At 37.6% G+C, this 23,042-nt stretch overlaps 1 protein-coding gene across 3 annotated transcripts in view; it reads right to left on the minus strand.

Moving 5' to 3' along the window:
- Positions 1 to 23,042, minus strand: part of MAPRE2 (microtubule associated protein RP/EB family member 2) — a 129,194-nt gene that overhangs the window by 34,748 nt on the left and 71,404 nt on the right. For all 3 annotated transcript variants that reach the window (XM_081149612.1, XM_081149611.1, XM_081149610.1), the window contains one exon: positions 79 to 224. In XM_081149612.1, the coding sequence (XP_081005738.1) occupies positions 79 to 224 (146 nt within the window). The remainder of the gene's footprint in view (positions 1 to 78; positions 225 to 23,042) is intronic.

Genomic DNA, 23,042 nt, shown 5'->3' on the forward strand with positions numbered 1-23,042 from the left:
TTATTTTTTACATTTCTGCACAAAAACAATTTTAAGGAAAGAAAATGCATTTAATGGAGGTACACGTTAGTCTCCTACCTTATCAACATTCATTCGCTTAAATGATGCTTGCAGAAGTTTAAAATTGTGAATATACTCATGCTCCAACTTGGCTTGAAATTTTACTTTCTTCAAACTGATGCAGCCTGGAAAGAGCATGTCCATGAACTGGCAATAGGCCGCCCCTGGAAGAGACAAGAAAAGTACTGGCATGTCTTATTGTCCCCAGGTGCTGCCGAGGACTGCTAGGCAGGAAGGAGCTCTCATCACACAGAGCCCTCCCTGCCCTGTGTGCCCCCCTCCTGGTCCCCCAGGCCTGGTGTCCGAGGGAAGGGACAGCGCCTCAGTGTAGCTCCTGCACCTCCCCATTCCTCAGCGCCGGGTGTGGACGCAGTGTCCACCACAGCATCGCCAGATGTCACGAACAGTGAACACAACCTCATACCTTAATGTCAAGGAAACGGGGGTAAAATAACTCTTCTTAGCTTCTACCAGAAAAAAAGGAACCTATTTTTTCTCTCATCTAGCTCCAAGACATCAAAATATGTAAATGTAAGATCAAAATACTAGAAATTTAAACACGAGGAAACTCCTAAAGTTCTCATGAAACGAGCAGCTCAAAACGTACACACATGCCCAAGCTGGTTACCTCCGTTTTACAAAACGGCTTAGGGGAAACTGTAACTAAGCCATCTAATACCAAAACCAGTTGTATACCAATTTAACTCCAGTCCAGAGCAGTGGGGTTCCCACATGAACATGAAGGATGGAGACTCTGAAACCTACAGAAGTTCAGAGTCGCACTGTTGCTGACTGAGAAATAAAAGTAACAGAAATGCTCAGTGAGGCCCCTGAGGAAATGGTCAGAGAAAAGGAAGGTTTATTAGGAAGTCTTTGATTTTTTTTTTATGAAGAACTCTTAGATCATGACAATTTCAACTAGAAAATCCTTGTCAGATTATGTTTGCTCATTCATACATTCTTTATAGTCTATAAAGAAAAAGAAATTCAAAGCCAGATGATTATTTTTCTTTTACAAGGAGAAAAAGCCACTGCGGGCGGCTCTTTCTGTGTTCTCGCTTTCCTCCTCGGCTTCTCCAGATCTCGCCTGCTTCTGTAATGCACCAGTTCTGAACATGAAAGGCTCTTTTCATCCCCTGGTATCACGGTTTCTGAGAGGAGCCTTTCGTTCCATTTGGGCAATTCACCTTTACAAAGGAAGAACCCACCGGGTCTCTTATGTCAAATAGATGTCGAGCATCCTTTATTGGGATAGGAATCCAAGACATGAGGGAACAAGAATATCAGGGCTTAGTCTAAGGGCTGCTAGGCCAGGGAATGGTGGGGCAGCTCATTTATAGATGAGCATAAAGTGATGAAATCTCGGCCACAATGAGTATGTCCTGCAGAATCTTTACATCTGTGATGCTTCCCCTTAGATGCCAGTACCCGAAACACTAACTAGTCCATCTCTAGTCAAGCAGATGGGCTCTCTTAAAAACAAGACAAAATAAAATAAACCAAAACGAAAAACATCAGAGGAGGTAAGAGAAACATCATGATCTTGGGTGTGTTCTTACAGTCATCATCCAACTATTCGGTTCTTCCTTTTGAAGTGCCACCAGATGGAGTGAATTCCAATGGCCACTTTAACATTTCTGTAGAAATGGGGGTGTCTAAATACAACACTCTCATTACCTGCTCTTTCAAGAGTTATTTTCACTTTTGTAGAGTGTTTCGTAAAGTTTACCTATGGTAAGCCAGAAGTCTTTGTACTCTTATGAAGAATCAACCAAATCACTTAAAAAATTTAAAAATAGCTCTTGAAAAAAACAATAAACTTCAATAGAGGGAGGGAGGGAGGGAGGGAATGAGGGAAGGAGAGAAGAAAGGCAGGCTCGGTCTAGTCATCATCCAGAGAAAACCACTGTTTATGTTCTGGTATGTACTTTAAAAAAGAAAATTTAACAGACCATGATTCCCTTTCTGAGTCATATAATACTCTTTACTGACATTTTTAATGGCTTTCTGATTTTTATATCATGCTTAGCAACTTTCCCAAACCAAGATTACATAAATATTCACGTGTATTTTCTTCAAATACTTTTATGGTCTTCAGTTTTACATTTACATTCTGAATCCATGTGGAATTTATTTTGGTCTGTGATATATACAGGATGGTTCTAATTTTAGTTATCCCAAATGGTAGTGGAAATCTGTCACTTTGGGCTCTCCAGCATTTGAAAACCTTCCTATCTGAGTTGATGCTACAGTGCCCTGCCTCCCACCACAGTAGCAAAGGTGGGCAGACATCCCTTTCTCCCATTCCCCAGCAGTGAAGATGCAGGCCCATGACTCAGGCGCTACATTTGGATGCTCATCTGCATTTCAGGGTCCTGAGGGAGTGACAAAATCACGCAGGGACCATGAGAATGTAGTCATGGTGGCAGTGGTGGGGTCTGGAGAATGGAAATAGTGATGCAGCACCGTGGCATCCTAACCATTCTAGCCCAGAGGCACAAGGCTGGCTGTTCCCAACTCCTTAGCATCTTTTGGTTGCTGTCATTTTCTGAGCTTGGTTTCCCACTGATGCTGAGTTATGCAATCTCTTTCCTTTAAATTCATCTTCTGCTCAAGCTTGCAAGGATTATTTTCTGCCATTTTCAACCCAAAATGCCAACGGATGAAGTTGGCTAAGTGTTGAACACCATTATTTCACAAATGATCTATACTTTTACAACTGAGGAGAAAAAGTACCTACTATATATCACTTTCCTAATACATGCATTTAGGTCTCTTTCTAGACTTAAAATTATTTGGTCTGTCTCTGTGTTACATATTCTTCATTACTTAAAACACTAAAATATGTATTAGTATCTGTAGAATGATTTCCCCTTTCCTTTTAAAATTTTCTTAAATTTTATCATGCATATATCCTTTCCATTATATTTTTTCATTTCATTCATGGCATATAGAAAATCAAATTTTTAAAAAGTTAGTCATTTACTACGTAACAGAGCTTTATTAAGATATAATGCACATATCATAAAGTTCAACCTTTTAAAGTATATTTAGTGGTTTTTAATACAGTCACAGAATTGTGCATCCATCACCACTATCTAATTCCAGAAGACTTTAATTACCCCAAAAGAAATGTCATACCCATTAGTAGCTATTCTCTATTCTCTCCTCCCCCAAGGCACTCATAATCACTAATCTATTTTCTGTCTATAAATTTGCCTAATTTTTACATTTAATATAAATGAAATCATGAAATATGTGACCTTTGTGTCTGGTTTCTTTCACTTAGTGAAATCTTTCAAGGTTCATTCATGTCGTGATGTGTATCAGAACTTCATATTCCTTATGGTTGAATAATATTCCATTGTATGAATACAGCACATTTCATTATCTATTCATGGTGATGAACATTTGGGTTTTCATTTTTGGACCACTGTAAACAATGCTGCTATAAACATTTGTGTATAAGGTTTTACATGGACATGTTTTCAATTCTCTTGGGACATATCGAGGAGTGGAATATGGTTTCTCTATATTTAACATTTTCAGAACTGCCAAACTGTTTTTGCAAAAACAGGTGTACTTTTTTATATGCCCACCAGCAATATATGAGGTTTCCAATTTCTCCACATCTTCATCAACACTTTTTTTTTTTTTCTTCTTCTAGTCATCCTAGTGGGGATAAAGTGGTATTTCATTGTGGTTTTGAGTTCCCTAATGACTAATGATATTGAATAACTTTTTCATATGCTTTCTAGTCATTTGTAGAAACTTCTTTGAAGAAATGTTTATGCAAATCCTTCATGCATTTTAAAATTGGGCTTTTTTTTTTTAAATGGAGAGTTGTAAGAGTTTTTTCTACATTCTAGATATGTCTCTTACCAGGTATCTGAATGGCAAATATTTTCTCCTGCTCTGTGGATTGCCTTTTCACGTATTTATGGTATCCTATGAAGCACACAAGTTTTTAATTTTGATGAAGTACGATTTACCACTTTTTTGGGTCACATCTAAGAAATCACTGCCTAATCCAAAGTCATGATGATCTACACCTACATTTTCTTCTAAAAGTTGTATAGTTTAAGTTCTTACATTTAGGCCATGATCCATTTTGAACTAATTCTTGTATCTAGTATAAGGTTTGGGTCCAACTTTATTATTTCGCATTTGACTATTCAGTTTATTTCTTTCTCTTGTCCAGTAGTCCTGGCTCGGACCTCTAGTACAGTGTTGAATAGAAGTGCTAAGAGCGGATACTCTTGTCTTATTCCTGGTCTTAGCGGGGAAATTATCTAGTTTTTCACTGTCCAGCATGACGTTAGCTGTGGATTTTTCACAGATAGCATTATTAGATTGAGGAAGTTCCCTTCTATTCCTAGTTTGTTTAGTGTTATCATGAAAGAGTTTTGAATTTTGTCAAGTGCTTTTTCTGCATCTACTGAGATTATTGTGTGACTCTTGCCCTTTGTTCTATTAATATGGTATATATACAATATTGGTTGCTTTTCATATGTTAAGCCAACCTTGCATTTAATTCCATTTGATCATGGTGTATAATCCTTTTTATATGTTTCTAGACTGTGCTAGTATTTTGTTGAGGACGTTTGTGTCTATATTCATAAGAGATATCAGTCTGTAGTTTTCATATATCTTTGTTTGGTTTTGGTATCAGGGTAATACTAGCCCGATAGAATGAGTTGGAAAGTGTTCCCTCCTCTTATTTTTTGAGAAAGTTTTTGAAGGATTGGTGTTAATTTTTCTTTAAACATTTGGTAGAATTTACCATTAAAGTCATCTGGGCCTGGGCTTTTCTTTGTGGAATTTTAGGGGGAAAAATTAATTTAATCTCTTGTAATATAGATCTCTTTAGAATTTCTACTTTTTCTTAAGTTTCAGTATTTTATGTCTTTCTAGGCAGCTATCCATTACATTCAGGTTACTGAAAATTGATTTTTAAACATGTATTTCATAACTCATGAGTTATGATAAATTTTTAGTTGTTTATTTTTGGTTTCCTAGGGAGAAATCATAATGCATAAAATGACACATTTGTTGTACTATATATCTGTATATATATTTATATATATACTGTTTTTTCTTTAATGAGAATATCTCATGTTTGTCTTCTAAGTCTGTTTCTGGCCACTGATTTATGATACTAAGAAAATATTCTTTTAAGTTTTACCAAGAGTTTTTATCAGGAAGGCATATGAAGTTTTATCAACTACCTTTTCAACCACCATGGAGATAATAAAAGTGTTTCCTTCCTTTGAACTATTAATTACAATCAATCATATTTGTTGATTTCCTAATGTTGAATCATCTCTGTATTCCTGGAATAAGTCCCCCTGGTGATGTTTACTAAGTTTTCACTATGGTGCTGGTTTAGTTTCACAAATACTTTATGAGTTTTGCACCTATACTTGTGAGATTTGTGTGCTTTTGTTTTATTTTCTTATCATGGTTCTTTTAAATTTAAAAAATAAATTGGGAAACTTTCCATATTTTTAAGGGTCTAAAAGCTTGAGCACTAAAGTAAAAAAAAAAAAAAAAAAATTTGGTTAGAATCCTAACTGCACAATTTACTACCTGTAAGCTCTGGGTTTTTCGCACCTTTCCTATGTATTTCAGAATCAAATGAGCATCAAATAAGAGGGATACTTTTTTCAATAAGCAATGTAGAAAGGGTAGATCATATTATTTCCAGTAAATGTTATATAACACGATCTTTTAGGTATAATATCATATGTCTTATTTTCTACAGTCAAAGGAGCCCCTGAGAATTTTTAAGAAATATCTCATTGATTTTTGGAACTATGCTGAAGATTTATTGCTCTTGCCCCTGGGTCCATTTGAGCAGTTTTGTCAGGGGGCAGAAATGTTGATCATGATCTGTTGACCATGATTATGAAATGGGGGAGGGCACCTAACAGGAATAGGACCATAGTTGTTTAATGATTATTCACCTTAATAACTATAGATAAGTTTTCTTACAGACCCGTGGAAACTAGAGGATGTACTGCAAGAAGAAAAACAGAGCTGTAAAAAGATAAGAGACACCGTTAGGGCTGGATGCGTCCATTGCTCAGAAAAGAAAATGCATTTTGAGAATAGACAAGGGGAGGATGCACTTTGATTTCGTTGAGGTGCTTGGAGCCTGACCCTGCTCAGGGAGTTTGCCTCAGGAATGCTGACCATTCTCAGGAACCGGTGAAGCTGGGTTTTAACACTATTGAAAATTAACTACCTTGTTATCGGACTTCAGATCCTGGAAGGAGGGACATGGACCACAGACCCTGCAGCCATCCTCCCATCCTCCTATCTCCCTTGCATGCAGCCTTTCTTCCCTACCCTTATATAATCAACCAGCTAGTACAAGGAAAGAACAGATTTTATGTGGACAAATCCCTCTGCTCTCTCATTTTTCCGGCATTATTGAAATAAATGTTTATATACAACTCAACCCTCTCTGCTTAATTGGCTCAAGTAGTGACAGGCAGCCTGGACACATTGTGTCTGGTTTCATTTTCAACTCCTGGTTCCTCAGATTGCTAGTGCTTAAGAGACATCGTGAAAAGGATACCTTGAAATTAATTTTTGCCACTAAAAACATCATCAAGGGTTCTTGTTGGGGTAGAAAACCATATTAAAGCATCACCTGAACAAAGCTGTTGTATTCTGATTCCTATCAAAGGTCAGCCCTCTATTTGAACTTTGGATCACATCTCTTCTCACCTTCTCATTGATGTCAGTCCTGTAACTATTCTCACTCTCTCTTGCAATGTCGTTTTTTCTCTGTATGGATTATTCTTAAACCATGCAAACATGCTCTAGTATCATTTGACATTGTCAAAACAAAATAAAAAATCCTTCATTCTACATCATCCTGTAGCTACTGTACCATTTATTTCTTCCTATATGCAGTGAAACTTGACAAAATTGTCCCTATTTCCATTGTTTCATCTACCATTCAAACCAATTTAATTGTCTTCCAATCTTACCATGTTCTGGTCAAGGCCCTCAATAACTTCTCTGTTACCAAATCTAACCTTTCTTCATCCAACTCAACCTATGAATAGTATTTGGCCCTTGTTACCCACTCCCTCCTTGAAGTTCTATATTTTCTTCCTTCATCAGATAAATTGGGCACCAACTGACTGGAAAGTTCAAGAATCATTGCCATTGTCCTGGAAGTCTAGCCAGCCATAAATCAGGATGTTCCTCATTGAAAGGTGTACAGAGCTTGCAAGGTCATTTCATTAACCTTGCAAAAATGTGACCTACATTTTGCACTGATCCCACTTTCATCAAATTATGCCAAGGCTACCATTATTCAGATCATGTACCACCCCTTGCTAAGGATACTACAGTAGTTTCCTATAAAACCTGTATAATATCTAAACTCCTTCCCTGGCCTACAGTCCTCTCCTCTGTCTGCCTCTCCCTTGCCTAATTTCCCTTTAAGAAGCTCCTTTCACACCAGCTTCCTTGGAACACCTCAGGTCTGTTCCTGCCTTAGGCTGTTTCCTCTGGAATTTCACATTCTCCTTGCCATTCAGATGAAGGCTTAGATGTCACCTCAGACATCTGAAGTGCATCCAGTCACTTTTAATCACCTCATCCTGTTTTATGTCTGGTATTTTAATGTTAATTTACATGTTGATTTGTGGGTTAGCTTCCCTCACTAGAATGTAGGTTTCAAGAGAACTTGCATCTGTCTTGGTTCCCTCTGTATCCAAGCCTTTAATATAGTACCTGGCTAAGTGTGGCTTCAACAAATATCTGGTTAATGAATGAAGGCCTACAGGGTATAACAGCTGAACTGCAAAGCCTGGTAAATAATAAAATTCTAATGTTACCAAAGTCCCAAATAAGAAATATTAATTGAAGAGTTGCTATATATTCTTTTAAGAATTGATGGGGTATAAATAAATGTTTAAAAACAACCAAACCAAAACAAGAACCACTCTGGAAACCAAGCCTACAGAAAAGTGAAAGATAAACTTCAAAAGGCTAAATATAACACACTTAGGTAAAAGCAATCCAAATTGTACAGCGCTCACTGGTTTGGCTCAGTGGGTAGAGCATCAGCCCACAGACTGCTACTGTAGTTATGAAGGTCAACAAAATTCTGGAAATGATCAGGAAATAAATATAAAAAAGGAAAATATTACGTCTTCATAGAGTGCCATGTGGAAAATGACATAATGGAGCTGAAAAGTTTGGGAAAGGGAATCTGAATGAACAGGCAGGGGGGCACTGTATGAGGCAGAACTCTAAAATTAATATCCATACTCAAACGATTAGGAAGGTTATGACTTAAGTCTATGAAATCATAGAAAGCAGAAGACAACCTCATTTTTACCAGATTGCAGGACATCAACAGAATAACATCAGGATAAATGGACACTTTAAAAAGAAACTTTTCATGTAACAAAAAGGAAATAGTAATAAAATTATGGAATATATTTTGCCAAGAGTTATAAGAAATGAAAACACCCATATTTGTATAAAACCTGTGAAAACTTTCATATCTGTTTTTAACATTCTGAACCCTACAGAGGTATTATCATCATCACCCTATTTTACAGATTTGGGAACAGGGCTCAGCTAAATACATAACAGAAGTGGGCTTTAAACTCTAATCTGAACTTTGATTAAATTTTTTTTTTTCTTTTCTCTATGCTGCTTCCAGGAAATAATAAGCTTGAAAAGTCAAAGGTCCAAAGAAAGTTTAGAAAATTTTCTATATAAGGAGTTACAAAGGAAATTACAAAATAATAAGAACCTTTCAAAGTGATGTCAAGGGCGTCAGCTTTATCTTTCTATTCACAGCAGAATCTTGGGCTGGATAGAAAGACTGCTCACTTGCTCCAAAGTCGTGATTTTATATTTTAGTATATATACTTTTAAGAATTTCATTTTATATGTGTATAATGTATATATGCAAAATATAATAAGCATTTCATCTCTTCCCTCCCTACTTCCCTCTCCCCCATATATATTTATACATAAACATATACATATATGTGCAAACATATACTTATAAATATAATTGCTATCAAAATCTCATAGCACTTTCCCAGAAATATGACACAGTCTTTGAAGAAGGCATCAAGTTACATCAAGTTCTGCCACAACTACTCAAATTGCCCATCTGAATTTTTCACAGGCCAAGGAACTATTATACAGAAATGCCTGTATCATTGAGGGGTTTAGTTACAACTTTCCACAATCTTATTTGGTATTGATGAAGGGTCAGAAGAAAAGAAATGGCAACCTTAATGTACTGGACACATCTATGCAACTATATCTTTCATTACAGGAATCATTATAGGTAAATGACTTGTAAAAAAGCTATTATCTCAATCTAATATCAGTGAGAACCAGGGAGGGGGTTGGGAAGGATAAAGAACTGAACTGTTGTTCCTTGGAGCTAAGCTTAATCATCTTGAATGAACTGTGACATGTCATCATACCCTTCTAAGCCAACAGTATTCCTATCTGCAAAACGTCAGGTTTGGATAGATCTCTGAGCTCTAAAATTAGATTATTCTCTGATTCTCAACTTCCCTTTTAAGGGATACTTGATATTTCTGCTAATTTGGAGATAATGCTTCATCCTCATATGACTGAGACTTTTGCCAGTGCTCTTGCTCCTAGCCATGACCATCTTTTGTCACAGTCGCTTAAGAGGCATGAGTACACAGCTGCATGTGGTGAGAGACTCCCAGGGACACCCACCTACTCATGCCCTTTCCATATTACAGATCTGGTGATCCTATCTTCCATGTATTCCACTTTGAGCTCTTGATGTGTACATACTCGGCAACATAATCATATTTTCTGTCATCTTCAGTGGTTGAATATTAGGTAACTTTCATTTCAGAAATATCTTTCATATTAGAATTTAATTGAATATTAAATAGCTTTCATATTAATCACAAAATCATTTCAGGTCTATTTTCGTTTTCAGCCCTGTCTTCCCTTGAATTGATCTTACTACCGAAATTCATCTGTTACCAAGGTCAGAGACCTCACATTCAAGGCAGTATTCCCCTATGGGGAATCAGGGCCTCCTACAAAGGAAAGCGAGACTGCAAAACAGAGGGCTACCTATTTCCAATACATCAGCAGAAATCTCTGTACCTATACAAACACAAGGCTTGAAGAGTTTAATGGCAATTGTGAAATAACACTCTGAAACGTTAATATTTTAAAGGAATTTAAAATACCAAAGTTTAACGGCATTTTTCTAATCCAACAAAAATATGATGAAATTAGTAGTAGCTCTCTGTTGTTTTCATAGGCATCTTTCACATTCCTCGTATGAATAGCAGCTTGATAGCTTCAGTTACCACAGTATTATTTAACTCTGTTCAAGTGAACTTAGGAGACTGTCTACTTCACCTGCCCCAAGTCACAAAAGCAGAAAGATCTAGAGTTCAGAAATCTGGTTTCAACTGATGGTCCTCAACTGAGCTTCCTGCTTTTTCCACACTGCTTGGAGTTATGTCAGAAACTTTTTATTCATATTTTAAATAAGTTCCAAAGACAAGTAGATTTCAAACTGATTCCATGAAGAGGAAAAGGAGTAATAACCAGCAGGAAGATTGCAACTCCCGCAGACGTGGACAGAGAAGGCTTATGTGAATTGTGCGGAGTGCTGAAAGCGCCCCTTCTCCACACACAGAGTAAGCTGTCAAAGGCCATTTCCATCTTCCTTCTTTTACAGAAAAAGAAATAAGCCAGCAATCATTTCTCAGGCAGATGGATTTTTAAGAGTATCAGCGGATATATGAAAAGGTCTTGTCACACCACATGGTTGGGTGTTCATCTGATATGTGCCCTCAGGTTCTTACTAATTTATATGATATAAAAACCTTTTTAAGAATCTTATGAGGCTGAAGCAAACTACAGTTAAAGGTACAAACATTCTCTCTCTACAACCTGACTGCAAGAACCAAGAATACTTTTTAGAAAGTAATGTTGCCTTTCAATCAGATTTTTATTAAGAAGCTTGCAGAACAATGTTAAAAGTGAGGCCTGCTGTGGAGAAAACTGATCAGATATTAAGATCTACGTGCTAATTTAAAAGTGCTTCATCAACAAATTATGGAAGAATGAAGAATGTTTTCCTTTATCTTTCAAAAGGAAATTTCAACATAGTAAAGATCCGCATACAAATAGACCTTAAGATTTAGGTATCAATATTTTATTAAAAGGTAAATTTTAGAGAAAGAGCTAGAGTACAATAAATAAAAATGCAAAGTACTCAGAAAAGAGCTGATATATTAAGAGTGGCATTTGTGAAGATAATTTTTGTAGTAATTAATGATAACTTTCTGAGTTGAAAAACTATAGTGTAAAGAACTCTGAAGTACAAATGGACAATTTACAATTGTTCTATCCAAATAAATCATAGTCACCCTGTAAATTGTCATCTTGCATTTTAATGCTTTAGGTAAAAAGTACAAAACTTCAAATCTGCCTGCTGATACAAAAAAGATCCAGCCAACTGAAAGAATACAGAAATGGCAAGTGAGGAATTATCTTGTTGGTTTGGAAGATTTCTTTTCATCTACTAATTGTTGACCAAGTGCTGGGTGCTCTGTTTCACTTCTAGTTTCTAACACCAGTGATTTCCTTCAGGGTAATGTGCTCATCAAATTCGGCTTCTACATGGGAATCAAGAATGAAGGAAGCAGGAGATGACGTGCAGGACAAAATGTCACTGGCTTCCAGGGAGTCTGATACTGAAATTGGCAGCAAGATGTCCCGGAGGCTGAAGTCCGAGAACAGGGCTAAAGTTAGAATTTGGCATTCTAGAGAGAGATGAAAAGGAGGCACAAAAAGCCTTTATTACAAGTAAAAAGCAAGTTAGAAAGGTACACATGAAAGCCATTCTGAAAGGGTCAGTTTTCTCATTAGGGTCATCAAAATAGAAAGTTCTAGAAAGCTGTAATATCAGGAGATAAAGTTTTTCTGTGTGCACTCACTTATTTTCATAAAGTTGTTTGTATTACCTCTTCTACTTTAATAGACAAAGATTTTTTTTTGGAAGTGTTAAGTCATATGACTATGTAAAAAGGGAAGATTTAAATTCAGAAAAGCTTGATTACGAGGCAAGAATCTGAAAGGACAGATTTCTTATCTAATTTTTGTGGGTATAAGTCACTGCTGAAGAAATATCCATCTGTAGGTGATTTAGAAAGATGTCACTTTATTAATCAATGAAAAACCAATACACCAACAAATACTTACTGAAGGATATGATTTCAATCTTAAAGAACCCAGGAATTTAGCTTTCAGAGACCAGAGAAACACATATGGAAAATCCAACAAAAGTACGAAACAACTGTAAGTGCTAAACTATATGGCAAAGACACACAAATACTAAAGGAGTTCGAAAATTCTGCCCAATAAAAACCCAAGAAAGAGTAATCAGTATTATTGAACAGATAATGTCAAGTCAAAACTGGCAGGGTCATTTCCAGTCTTCAAGGAGCTTGACCTCTAATGTTGAGGTTTGTAGTAAATGCCCGTTTGTAGTCAAGCACTGAAAACTGAAGAGGGAGAGCTTGTATCTCATTGAAGGATGACTGGGAAGAACAGGGTGAAGGTGGCACTGGAGTTGGCCTTCAGGGGAGGCATTCCAAGCAAAGACAGAAAATTAGAACATGTGGTGAAAGATGAGTTTGGGAAAACGTAAGCTATAGGTAGGGGAGTAATGGTGGCAGATACTGGAAAGATGGGTTGCAGTCAGAGTACTCATGATTTTAAAAACCAGGAAAAAAAGAAGTTTAATTTAATTTGGTAGGAAGTAGGGAACCAATGCTTATTTCTGGGCACAGGTGTCTATAGAGAGAGTGCCTAAACTGTAACACTTTTAAGCTATAATTTTAAGAACATATCTACTTTAAGGGCAAATGAGATTAAGGGTAAGAAACCTAAAGCTTACACACTTTTTCCAATTTCTTGGAATTTCTACTGAATCATTACCCGTATCATTCTATCAACAGTTCTATCTGCCAGGCCACTATGTGAACTCCAGGTATTGTATCTGATGAAGAGACTTTTAGTATAGTGTAAGATGTAATGATATGAATTGATCAGTACAAACCTGTGTCCATTTCCACACAATGGACCACTCTCTCAGGTTGCTTTTTATGGCAGAGGTCACTGTCCCTGGGACTAGGACTGGGAGCTCCAGGGTTCTTCCCAAATCTAAGCCACTTTACCTGCTCTCCAAGGCTTGCAGGTGAGGGCTACTTACTTATCACCACTCTCTACCCAAATCTAGTCCACCAGCTCTGACCAATACCAATAACATCCTCTACTTTCCAGAGCTGAGCACTCTGTCCCCACAGCTCCCCGATAAGTGGTCTAGTGGCCAGAGAAAGCCCAGGGGTAGTACCAATGGAAGCTCCCAGCAATTACAGAGGAACTACCATATAACATTCATGAAGACTGTGATATGCAAGAGAATATTTTTCTATAATGAATTACTTTCTTTATAGTTCACAGATTAATCCCAGAACACACTGCTTTTCTAAGCACAATTCTAGTATTAGGAAGAACTCAAATTAGTATGAGGAATGCACAAGGATTTACCTCAGAGATTCAATCATATGACCGCAGGAGAAATAAAAGCAGAATGGAATTTAATTTTAGTTAAAAAGAAAAGAAAGCAGGACAGGAGGTATTTTTAAACAGTGGATTTAAACACAATTATGTCTAATTTTAAAATTGACATATATGTTTTCATTAAAATTTGGCTTTTCAAGTGTTCTAAAGTTCTGCCATGAATTGTCACACAAATGTAATATAGAAGAAATGAAAGTGGAAAATGATCCTCCTTCAGGAGAATGTTGAGAAACTGCAGGAAATGGTGTTGGCATGAGCCTCACATTTACATGCTTCTTACTGTCAAATAATTTGGTCATAAAAGCTTATGAGTGTTAATACTTGGGTAAGAACAAACCCTTGGAACGGAGAGAACAGAAAGAGAGGTAACTTGCACTCTGCCAGGATTACGTAATGGTGACAGGGTAGAAAAACCCAATCTGCAGAGTGATGGTTATTTTAAGAGTTGCCAAGCAATTCAATTACTCTGTTTCCAGGAATGCAATTCTAACATGCCCAAGCATTTGACAGTGACTTCTGACACTTCCTTTTTTAAAATAGTGTCTACATGGCTGATAAACTGTAAATTTAAAAACACAATTCAGAAAAAAAATGGGTTAGAAAAAAATGTTTCCTCTGAAGAACAGCAGAACTTGGAGATACTTGGCTCAATCACCTTAGCTGTGTAGAAACTGGAAGGCCTACTAATGTTTCAGATATTCCCATGCATAGATGCCCATTAGTGTTACATGCTGTCTGATGGTGAGACAGGCTAGGTGTCTACTTTTATCCAATGACCCTGTTCCACCTTTGCTTTGTATTTGGGTAAACTGAGAAAAAACACCCCTTTAATGTCCCAGATACAAATGTGTCAAGGAGAACTTTGGTAGGAAAAGTTCTGGGTATGACCTGTATTATTTTTTTGTTTTTTTAAAAAATATATCTTTATTGATTTCAGAGAGAGGAAAGGAGAGGGAGAGAGAGAGAGAGACAGGAACATCAATGATGAGAGAGTCATTGATCGAGCCCACAACCCGGGCATGTGCCCGGACCGGGAATCGAACCCCGATCGCCTGGATCCCAGGTCGACGCTCAACTGCTGAGCCACGCCTGGCCGGGCTGTATTATTTTTTGGTATAGCTGTATCCCCAGTTCCTAGCCCATCATCTGACACATTGGAGGTACTCAAACAACTGCTGACTTCAGGAATATATAAAACAATATGCTGGAACATCAAATCAATATCTAACTGATACCTTTACTCAAGATTTCCATCTTCCTTTCTTGGCCCGAATCCTATCTTCATTTGAATAGCATTTCAATTAAATTCCATTTCATAAGTATTTACTGACCATCCACTAAATTTGCATGGCTATTTGGCCAGAGACCCCAAAAAGGCTAAGACAAGCTTTTCTAGATGGGAATAATCTTTCCTTTCTTTGGATACTACAGCATTTATTACCTGAAACACTACTGTCCCTCTTCTGCTGTCTCCTATCCCAATATGTTTCAGAGTTTTATGTATGCATGTACATGCCAAAAACACCTCTCTGTCTTGCTCAAACATTTTCTGCCTAAAATTTCCCATTGCCACCTTTTACACTTGAATAGAGATTTCTTACTGTTTAAAGTTTAGCCTAAACATCACCTCCTCTATGAAGTTTTTCTGTTCCCAGCACAGAATTAACTGTTTCACTATAATGGCCATGAAAACCCAACAGCAGCATGACTTGCATTTTGATTAGCTCTCTCTCTTAGTTGATTGGTGAGTAACTTTTTAAGACAGGGACAGTGTCCAATTCATCTTTCTACTGTGCTAGCACAGTGTCTACTGTGACTATAAACCACTGGCAGCTCTAGAAATTCTATATGGAAAGGGTTTAGGGACTGCCACCTGGCTGGAGTTGGAAAACATGGGAATAAGGGGACGGAACTGGGTGGGAAATGGGTGACTATTCTCAAATATTACATTAGCAAGTCCCTTTATATAAGACTAAGGAACCATCAACTTTTCACATTAAAGAAACAGTTGGAGAAATACTGATGGAAGCTCTTAGCATAGCTACAGCAATACAGGTTTACTAAACTAAATACATGGAAAACAGTGATACCTTGAGGCATAAATCCTATGGGGGAACCAAGCCTGTTACAAAACTATTCTAGAAGATGTTCTATTTTTCTCAATAGCACAGAAAGGAGAAAAGGAGAAAATGAGGTTGTGAAGTCCTCCCAGGTACAAGTGTTTTAAAGCAAGCCTGGGTTCATCATGAGGAAAGGGCCACATGCTTGGCATTCAAATAGCGGATCATGCACACGTGTGTATGTGCACCATTATAAGGAAGCATTATCCTATTTCACTCACCAGAAATTATTCTGAGAGTTGAACATAGCTATTCCACAGCAGGCGGTGAAATCTCAGAGCTACCTTGTCTTGCTTGGAGGGAAAGAGAAGGGGGCAAGCAGAATAGGCAGAGAGGTAAGGCTCTTTCCCTGCCCCACTATCGCTAGGAAGAACAAGGAAGGATTTTATAAGAAATGTCTGTGTTTTTCTATTAGTGTCTCACTACAATTGGTAAAAAAAAAAGTTCTTGGTGTTGATGGTACTATTGGGTAACACCCTTAGTAGAATGACCAGGTATGTCCCATTTCTTCAGTTAGAATGTAATTAAAAGGGCGGTGATACGGACTTCTTTTCTAACTCCTATGTTTCTAGAGGAGATGTCCAAAGGGTTCTTGACAAATGGACATGGAAAAAATCAGAAACACACACACGTACAGACACAGTGTGCCTTCTGCCACACCCACAGCTACCATGCACATGGCAAGGCTAGCACAAGGATGTGATCCAAGGAGTCCCGTTCTAGTGTCAGCTGTGCCACTTGGCTTCTGAGCTTTAATCCTCTTACATGAAATAGGAAAAAATACTCCTTTTGCACAGGGTTGTTATAAGAATTAAAATGAATCTACATGTAAAAGCACACTGAAAATGGTAGAGATATGTAAAAGTTGTGACATTATGACATTATTACACCCCTAAAGTATAAAACTGTACTTTGTGCCTGGTTAAAATAAGCAGAGCTTTAAAAACGAACAGGATTGGCCCTGGCCGGTGTGGCTCAGTTGCTTGGGCATCGCCCTGTGCACTGAGCGGTTGCTGGTTCAATGCCCAGCCAGGGCAAATGCCTGGGTTGTGGGCTCAGTCCTCAGTGGGCAGTGCGCAGGAGACAGCCTACCGATGTTTCTCTTTCTCTCCCTCTTCCCTCCGCCCTCTCTAGAGAGCAATAAAAAAATATTTTAAAAAAATAGTATTGAATAGAATTGTTTCAGATATGAAATGTGAATTTCCAAATTTCATGTTTTAGATTCAGAGGGCAAAGAACCAAAGGACAAAACGAGATCCTTGGCCTCCCACTAATAAAGAAAGGGTATGAACACATTCCAAAGATCCTCCGGTTTATCTACTGAAAAACATTTGAGGGTTTCTCCAGTTCTTAACTCTTTCCCCAGATAAACATATGAGGTGCTTAAGTAATCACAAATTCATTTATGAAAGGAAATGACTGTTTCTCCCTACTCTTATACTCCTGTTAAAGTCTTTAGATTAAAACTGAAAAGGAAAAAAGGGAAAGAAAAATAGCAATACAAATGTAAAATAATGTTTTACTGGGAACATATCCATCATGTAACTGACATCTTTAGAAAAATAAAAATAACTTTCAGTATGTTGAAACATTTTTTTTCTTGTTATGATACTGGTTTTTATAGACTTGGTGAATGACTTCAAAATAAACATCATCATATGCTTTAAAAGTAAGCACCTTATAAAACAAAGACAAAATCAGAAGAGAAGGGACTCTAAAGGTTTCTGAAATTAGAATTATGAATTACAAGTGAGTCTTAACTACACCATGTCCGTGGGCTCCAGCCCTGTTTCCCACACCCTTCACAGAGCTCCCTGGGGCCATGGAGTCAGGGTTCAGGGAGAAACGCTGATGGAGTTGATGCTAGGGTTTCAGAGGTTCATTCACTGTTCTAAGCCCTACATTCTCATCAGTATTACCCTCATTACCGAGACCCACCCTATACTTGTATTGATGACCTGCCCATGGGACAAAACAGTTCTCATTTCTAGACTTGAAACCACAAACCATTCATGGTTTTTGAGCAGGTAAAACTCAGCAGAGTCTTATTATAATGGATTAGAAGAAAAAAAAACCCTGAACCCAAGGAACTGCATGATAGAGAGTTTGTAAATTAGCAAGATACTTACCAAGAACCCTGAAGACTGAGAATTTTCCCAGTTAAGGGAAAATAATAAGCGATGAAAGTCTAGTATTGCTTTGTAGAAATTCCTACAATTATTAAATTTTTGTGATCTTATTGAGAATTCTCAAAGACAATTACTAGTTTTAAGCTTCTAATAACAGGTTCTCATTTGCTGCATTTCCCCCAAAGAAATGAGAAATTCTATAGTTTCCTGAGAATATCCCACATGTATGCATAGTTGCTTCAAATAGAGTAAAAACGATTTTCACATACTCATACGATGAGATCATCAGGAAAAACTCCTTACATTTCTCTTAGAGAAGACAACAGGCTTCAGGCATTTAAGGGCTGTACCTAATAAAGCACATGCTATCCTAAGTACTATCACCCCATCTGACTCAAGAGGGAGGATTTCTGAGGTGTTTCTCAAACTATGGCCATTCTAAGCCATGCAGGCAGGACCCAGGCACTTCCCAAAAATCTGAATGAAGGTCTTTTCCACAGGTTCCCTATGTCCCCACCCCCCTTCCTCCTTTGTAGGCTCAAAGTTCTTGCAAAATAGCACTTACCACAGGGTGGTCTCTAATCTTTTGTAGGGCAGTATACTGCTGTGTTAAGCTCTTAGAGGATAATGGCCAGTCTTATTTGAGTCCCCAATGCCTACCTCAAAGGTGTCAAAATATGTGTGTTAAATAAAACTAAATTGATTATCACAACTGAATACAGAAATGAGAAAGATGAAGATGTGACTGACTGCTTTCAAAGATATATCATCCATATATATGTAAAAAACTTACAATGACAGTTTGATAAATGAGGTTGAATGCATACACGATTTTCTCCAATGGTACTTAGCACTACAAAACGCAGAACAAACAAAAAACCCCAACAAAAACACCAATTTGTTTATTTTTAGCAACAAAGTATCAAGATATATGTAATAGTTTAGGAGGAAAAGTTATTATATTCTACATTCTGCTAAAAAAATAAACTCCCTTTTAACCAGCACATCAGTTGAGCCACTGGCAACTACAATAATTGAACCTGACTCTGGACCTCTCCCTGCCCCCACTGTCCAACTCGCTTTTTGCCCCCTTGCTCTGCAATTAGTTGGTATGCTGAGACCAAGTAAACTTATTTTAAAATTCGAGAAAAGCTATCAGCCAAAAACTAAAAACACACCTCTCTACATAATACATTGCCAAACAAATAACATTCCATTACAATACAATTACATCTCTAACAATAGCAACACAATCCAAGGTGACTTAACTTTCTTGTAGCAAATAACAGTGTATGATTTTATAAAGCTGAGTAGGTAAGCTCTTGAGCTTACAGATGCTGATGAAATATCCTTACTTGGTTTCAGTTCAAGAGAGCCAAGGAGAGAAGGTCTACTAAATTTAGACTCTGTGCTGATTTCATCACTAACCTGTCCTCCTGACAGAGGTCTCTGCAGACAGAAGAAAAAAGCATAGGGGACACCACCTGAAGATGGGATCAACCTATTTAACAAGCTCGGACTGCAATCAAAAATGGCCACAGAGAATGCTGAGCTGGGCCCAGAGCACCTGCCCTACAAGTCCTGGGCATGGCTGACGGCCACACCTTTGTGAATCTTCCAGCATTACTGTAAAGCCTAGACCCTCCGGGAAGCCATCAAGGACCAGAACTGTAAATGAAACTACGATGACTACAATATGATCAGAGGGATTCAGAAGTTTTTCTGGGAGAAGAAAATCCCGGAAATTCGATCCAAGACAAAGCTTGAAACAATTAGGAGAGGCACAAGTTGAAATTGAATCAAATCCTGATCCTTTTCCTGTCTTTTTTTTTTTTTTTTTTTTTTTACAATAGTCAAGAAAATACCTAACTTTCTATCTAAAAAATGGTTTAATTCAAATTACATTTTATTGAAATACTAGGAAAATAACTGAGCTGTTAACCAGCGTAGTGACCATCCAGGCAGTGCCCGCCTACATGTGCGTTGTATCCCGTGTAGGGAGTCAGCTGCCTGCAAGGCTGCAGTGTGCGGGGAGGAGGGAGGAGAGGCCGCAGAGGGCAAGGGAGGTCCCCGCCAGCCTTCCGAGGTGTGGCGCATCACCAGGCAGGGGCTCAGCTGGCCACGTGCGACACTGACCTAGCAGTGGGCCCAGTGGCTCTGCTGCTTAGAAGCCCAGCCTAGGGGACAGGACTAGGATGCAGAGAATTGCCATTGGAAAAAAGCTTGCTAGGGCAGAGATGAGGGGTGAAATGGAAAAGAAAATGGTATGTTTCTTCTACTCCCCTCACACTCTCTGTCCCCATTTTTGTTCTTCCTCTCCCTATAAACCACTCTTTTCTGTCACCTCCAAAAAAAAAAAAAAAAAAGGGCATCTCAACTTGCAAGAGCTGCTTTTAGGGGATTTTTAGCACCTAGCTGCCCAGTCTCCCTCTTGAATACCTTATAAAATATCTAGCAAACTGGTTGGAGCTGGTACTAAAGTAAAAACAAAACATCTCACTCTGCCAAAAGCCCTATAAATCTTATAAACAATTAAACTAAAACATAAAATATCAGATTGGTTTTGCTCAAAAGTATTTCATGTGACTTGAACCCCCTTCCACCATGGGAAACCTACAAATATTACTCATTTTCAAACACATCCACTAATATTCTGCTCTACGTTCATACAGTCCTTTTTTTTTTTTTCTTGAACTTGCTCTTCCTAAGAAATGAAACTGAATGCAAACCAAATACATATATGATTATATGACCCGGATTTAATGTCCTTGGGATAAAATAACAGGAGATAAGAGTGAGTCATTGTTTTACAATTTACTGCAATGTATTTCTGTCATACCTTCTCACACCATTTTTCCTTCAGAGTTTTTAAAATGCTCACATTAAAAACATACGCGATGTTATTTATTATAAAGGCAGAACATTTTGAAGAAAATAGAACACAAACGTGAAACAGTATTTCAGCTTATAAGCTAAAGAAAAACTGAATTAGTTTAATATTAGTTTAATATTAGCTAGACAGAGACCTCTTAGCTGGAAATAAGGAATGAAATAGAAAATAATGCAAATAGGAAAAAAGAAAAACACCAAAGGGGGGCTGCCAGAATTAGAGCCTACGTCTTTAGGTAAGAGAGTAAGAAATAATTGCATGGAACAAGAAAAAAAATCAGTTTAAATATGTGAAGATATTTCGTGTATGCTTTCCCACAGTGTACTACTAAAATAAAAGTGCACACATTTCAATTTAAAGAAATTAAAATAAAAGTTGAAGAAAATGTATTATCCAAGGAATTTGACTATTCAGAAGTATAACAAGGGTATAAATCACTTAACAATGTTTTTTTTTTCCTCATTCTAACAGCACTGTCCTAGCTGCCTTAAATATCTTCTAGAACAATGAGAGGTATAAATAAATAAATTCATAAATAAATAAGTAGAGAGATAGCATTCTCTTGCTAAATGCCACCGCTGAAGACAAGAGAAAAGTCAAAGACTAAATTATGAATAAGGAAACTGTCAGATAGGGTTTTGGGTAATTTAACTACAGTTTTAGTGCTTTTGGTTTTCTCAAAAATGCACTGCAAGCTCTTGGCGGCAGCACAAAGTGCTTGGGGGGTTTGTTATGATGCAGATTGTGGGCTTCACACCAGGAGGTATCGATTTAGAAGGTCAAGGAGCTTAAGAACCTGCATTTTCAAGCAGCTCCCAGGAGGTTATAAATGCATAACGTTTAAACTTTGAAGGTTATACTTTGAAGAAACTATTGCCTAAAATAAATAAACTTTTTTTTCCAGCAAAAACACATTTCAAAGCATAAAGGAACCTTTAAATCTAAACTTTATTCTTATGAACCATCTATCTTGTAATCTTTGGTAGCCAGTGAGTTAGCCCAATGGAAATTATCTGTTTAGTAGTGATAAAAATTGTTTCTGCAGGTTTCATCAAGCCACACCTGATAGCAATGTCGAATGGTTGCAAAATGCAGGCCGAGGCTTACTTTAAGACAACTGCACAAATATTGTTTAAGAATTCTTCACAAGTGCTGCTTAAAATTTTGGTGAATTTGGCTTGAGAAATTTGAAACATCTGCAAAGAAATTATATATATTACTCATAAAATTTTATTTATAAAAAACACACACCTCTGATTGGCTCTCATGTGCTAGCAAAAACTCTCCAAGTGTACTACATACGAAACTCCTCATGGATTCTTTCAACATTTAAGAACCATGACTGGGAATTTTCTCTATGACTCTTTTCCTTACCCTCTTCCTTCCTGTGTTTTTTCTTGATAACCAACCCCATTCCCCTTATCCACATGTACATACACTCACTTTGTGGGTAAGTGGGTAAGATATACATTAATTACAATACAAAGTGGTATGTGCTATTTACAAGAAGATTGCTAATAACAGAGAAACTTGTTCTAATGTGTGTGTTTTTGAGCAAATTAAATATAAAATATGAAAGCTCCAGAATGCACAGCAAGAACAGCACAATGAAAATTTGATCGAGTGACGAACTAAAGTTGAGTGAGATGCAGCAGGGGTTGTTCCTGGTATTATTCTGGAAGAGTAGGCAGTGTTTCAGGGGACCCTTCACAGAGGGAGCGATGACTGACTCAGACTTTAAAGTGTGAAAGGGATTTTACCATAAATGAAAGGAAGGAGAAATACCTCAGCAAAGGGAGCGTGGAAAAACTATGGGATGAAAAAGGGAAGGAGTCTTTAGCAAACAAAGTATTTTGCAGAGCTGAGGCACAGGGAAGAGAGATGTAGACAATGACATTGAGGGGAACAGAAAGGACCTTATTAGCCACATAAAAGAGTTTGAATTTTATCCTATGGGAAGACAACGTGGAGCCCTGAAGGCTTTTAAGGATGAGAGAGTTGCAAGACCCAATCTATATTTTAGCAAGAGCAGTGTGGTGGCTGAAGGAATGCTAGAGAAAGAGCTGGAAGACCAGTTAGAAGTCATTACAGAGCTCACGCCAGACTGTTCAAATCATTCATCAAGATGGCTCTATGTTAGATACTCGTGAAGATTTCCCCCATACATTCTTTAGTTATACCTGAGTTTCCCCCGTT

Source organism: Miniopterus schreibersii (genome assembly GCF_964146895.1).
Source record: "Miniopterus schreibersii genome assembly, chromosome: 10".
NCBI classification, from domain to species: domain Eukaryota; kingdom Metazoa; phylum Chordata; class Mammalia; order Chiroptera; family Miniopteridae; genus Miniopterus; species Miniopterus schreibersii.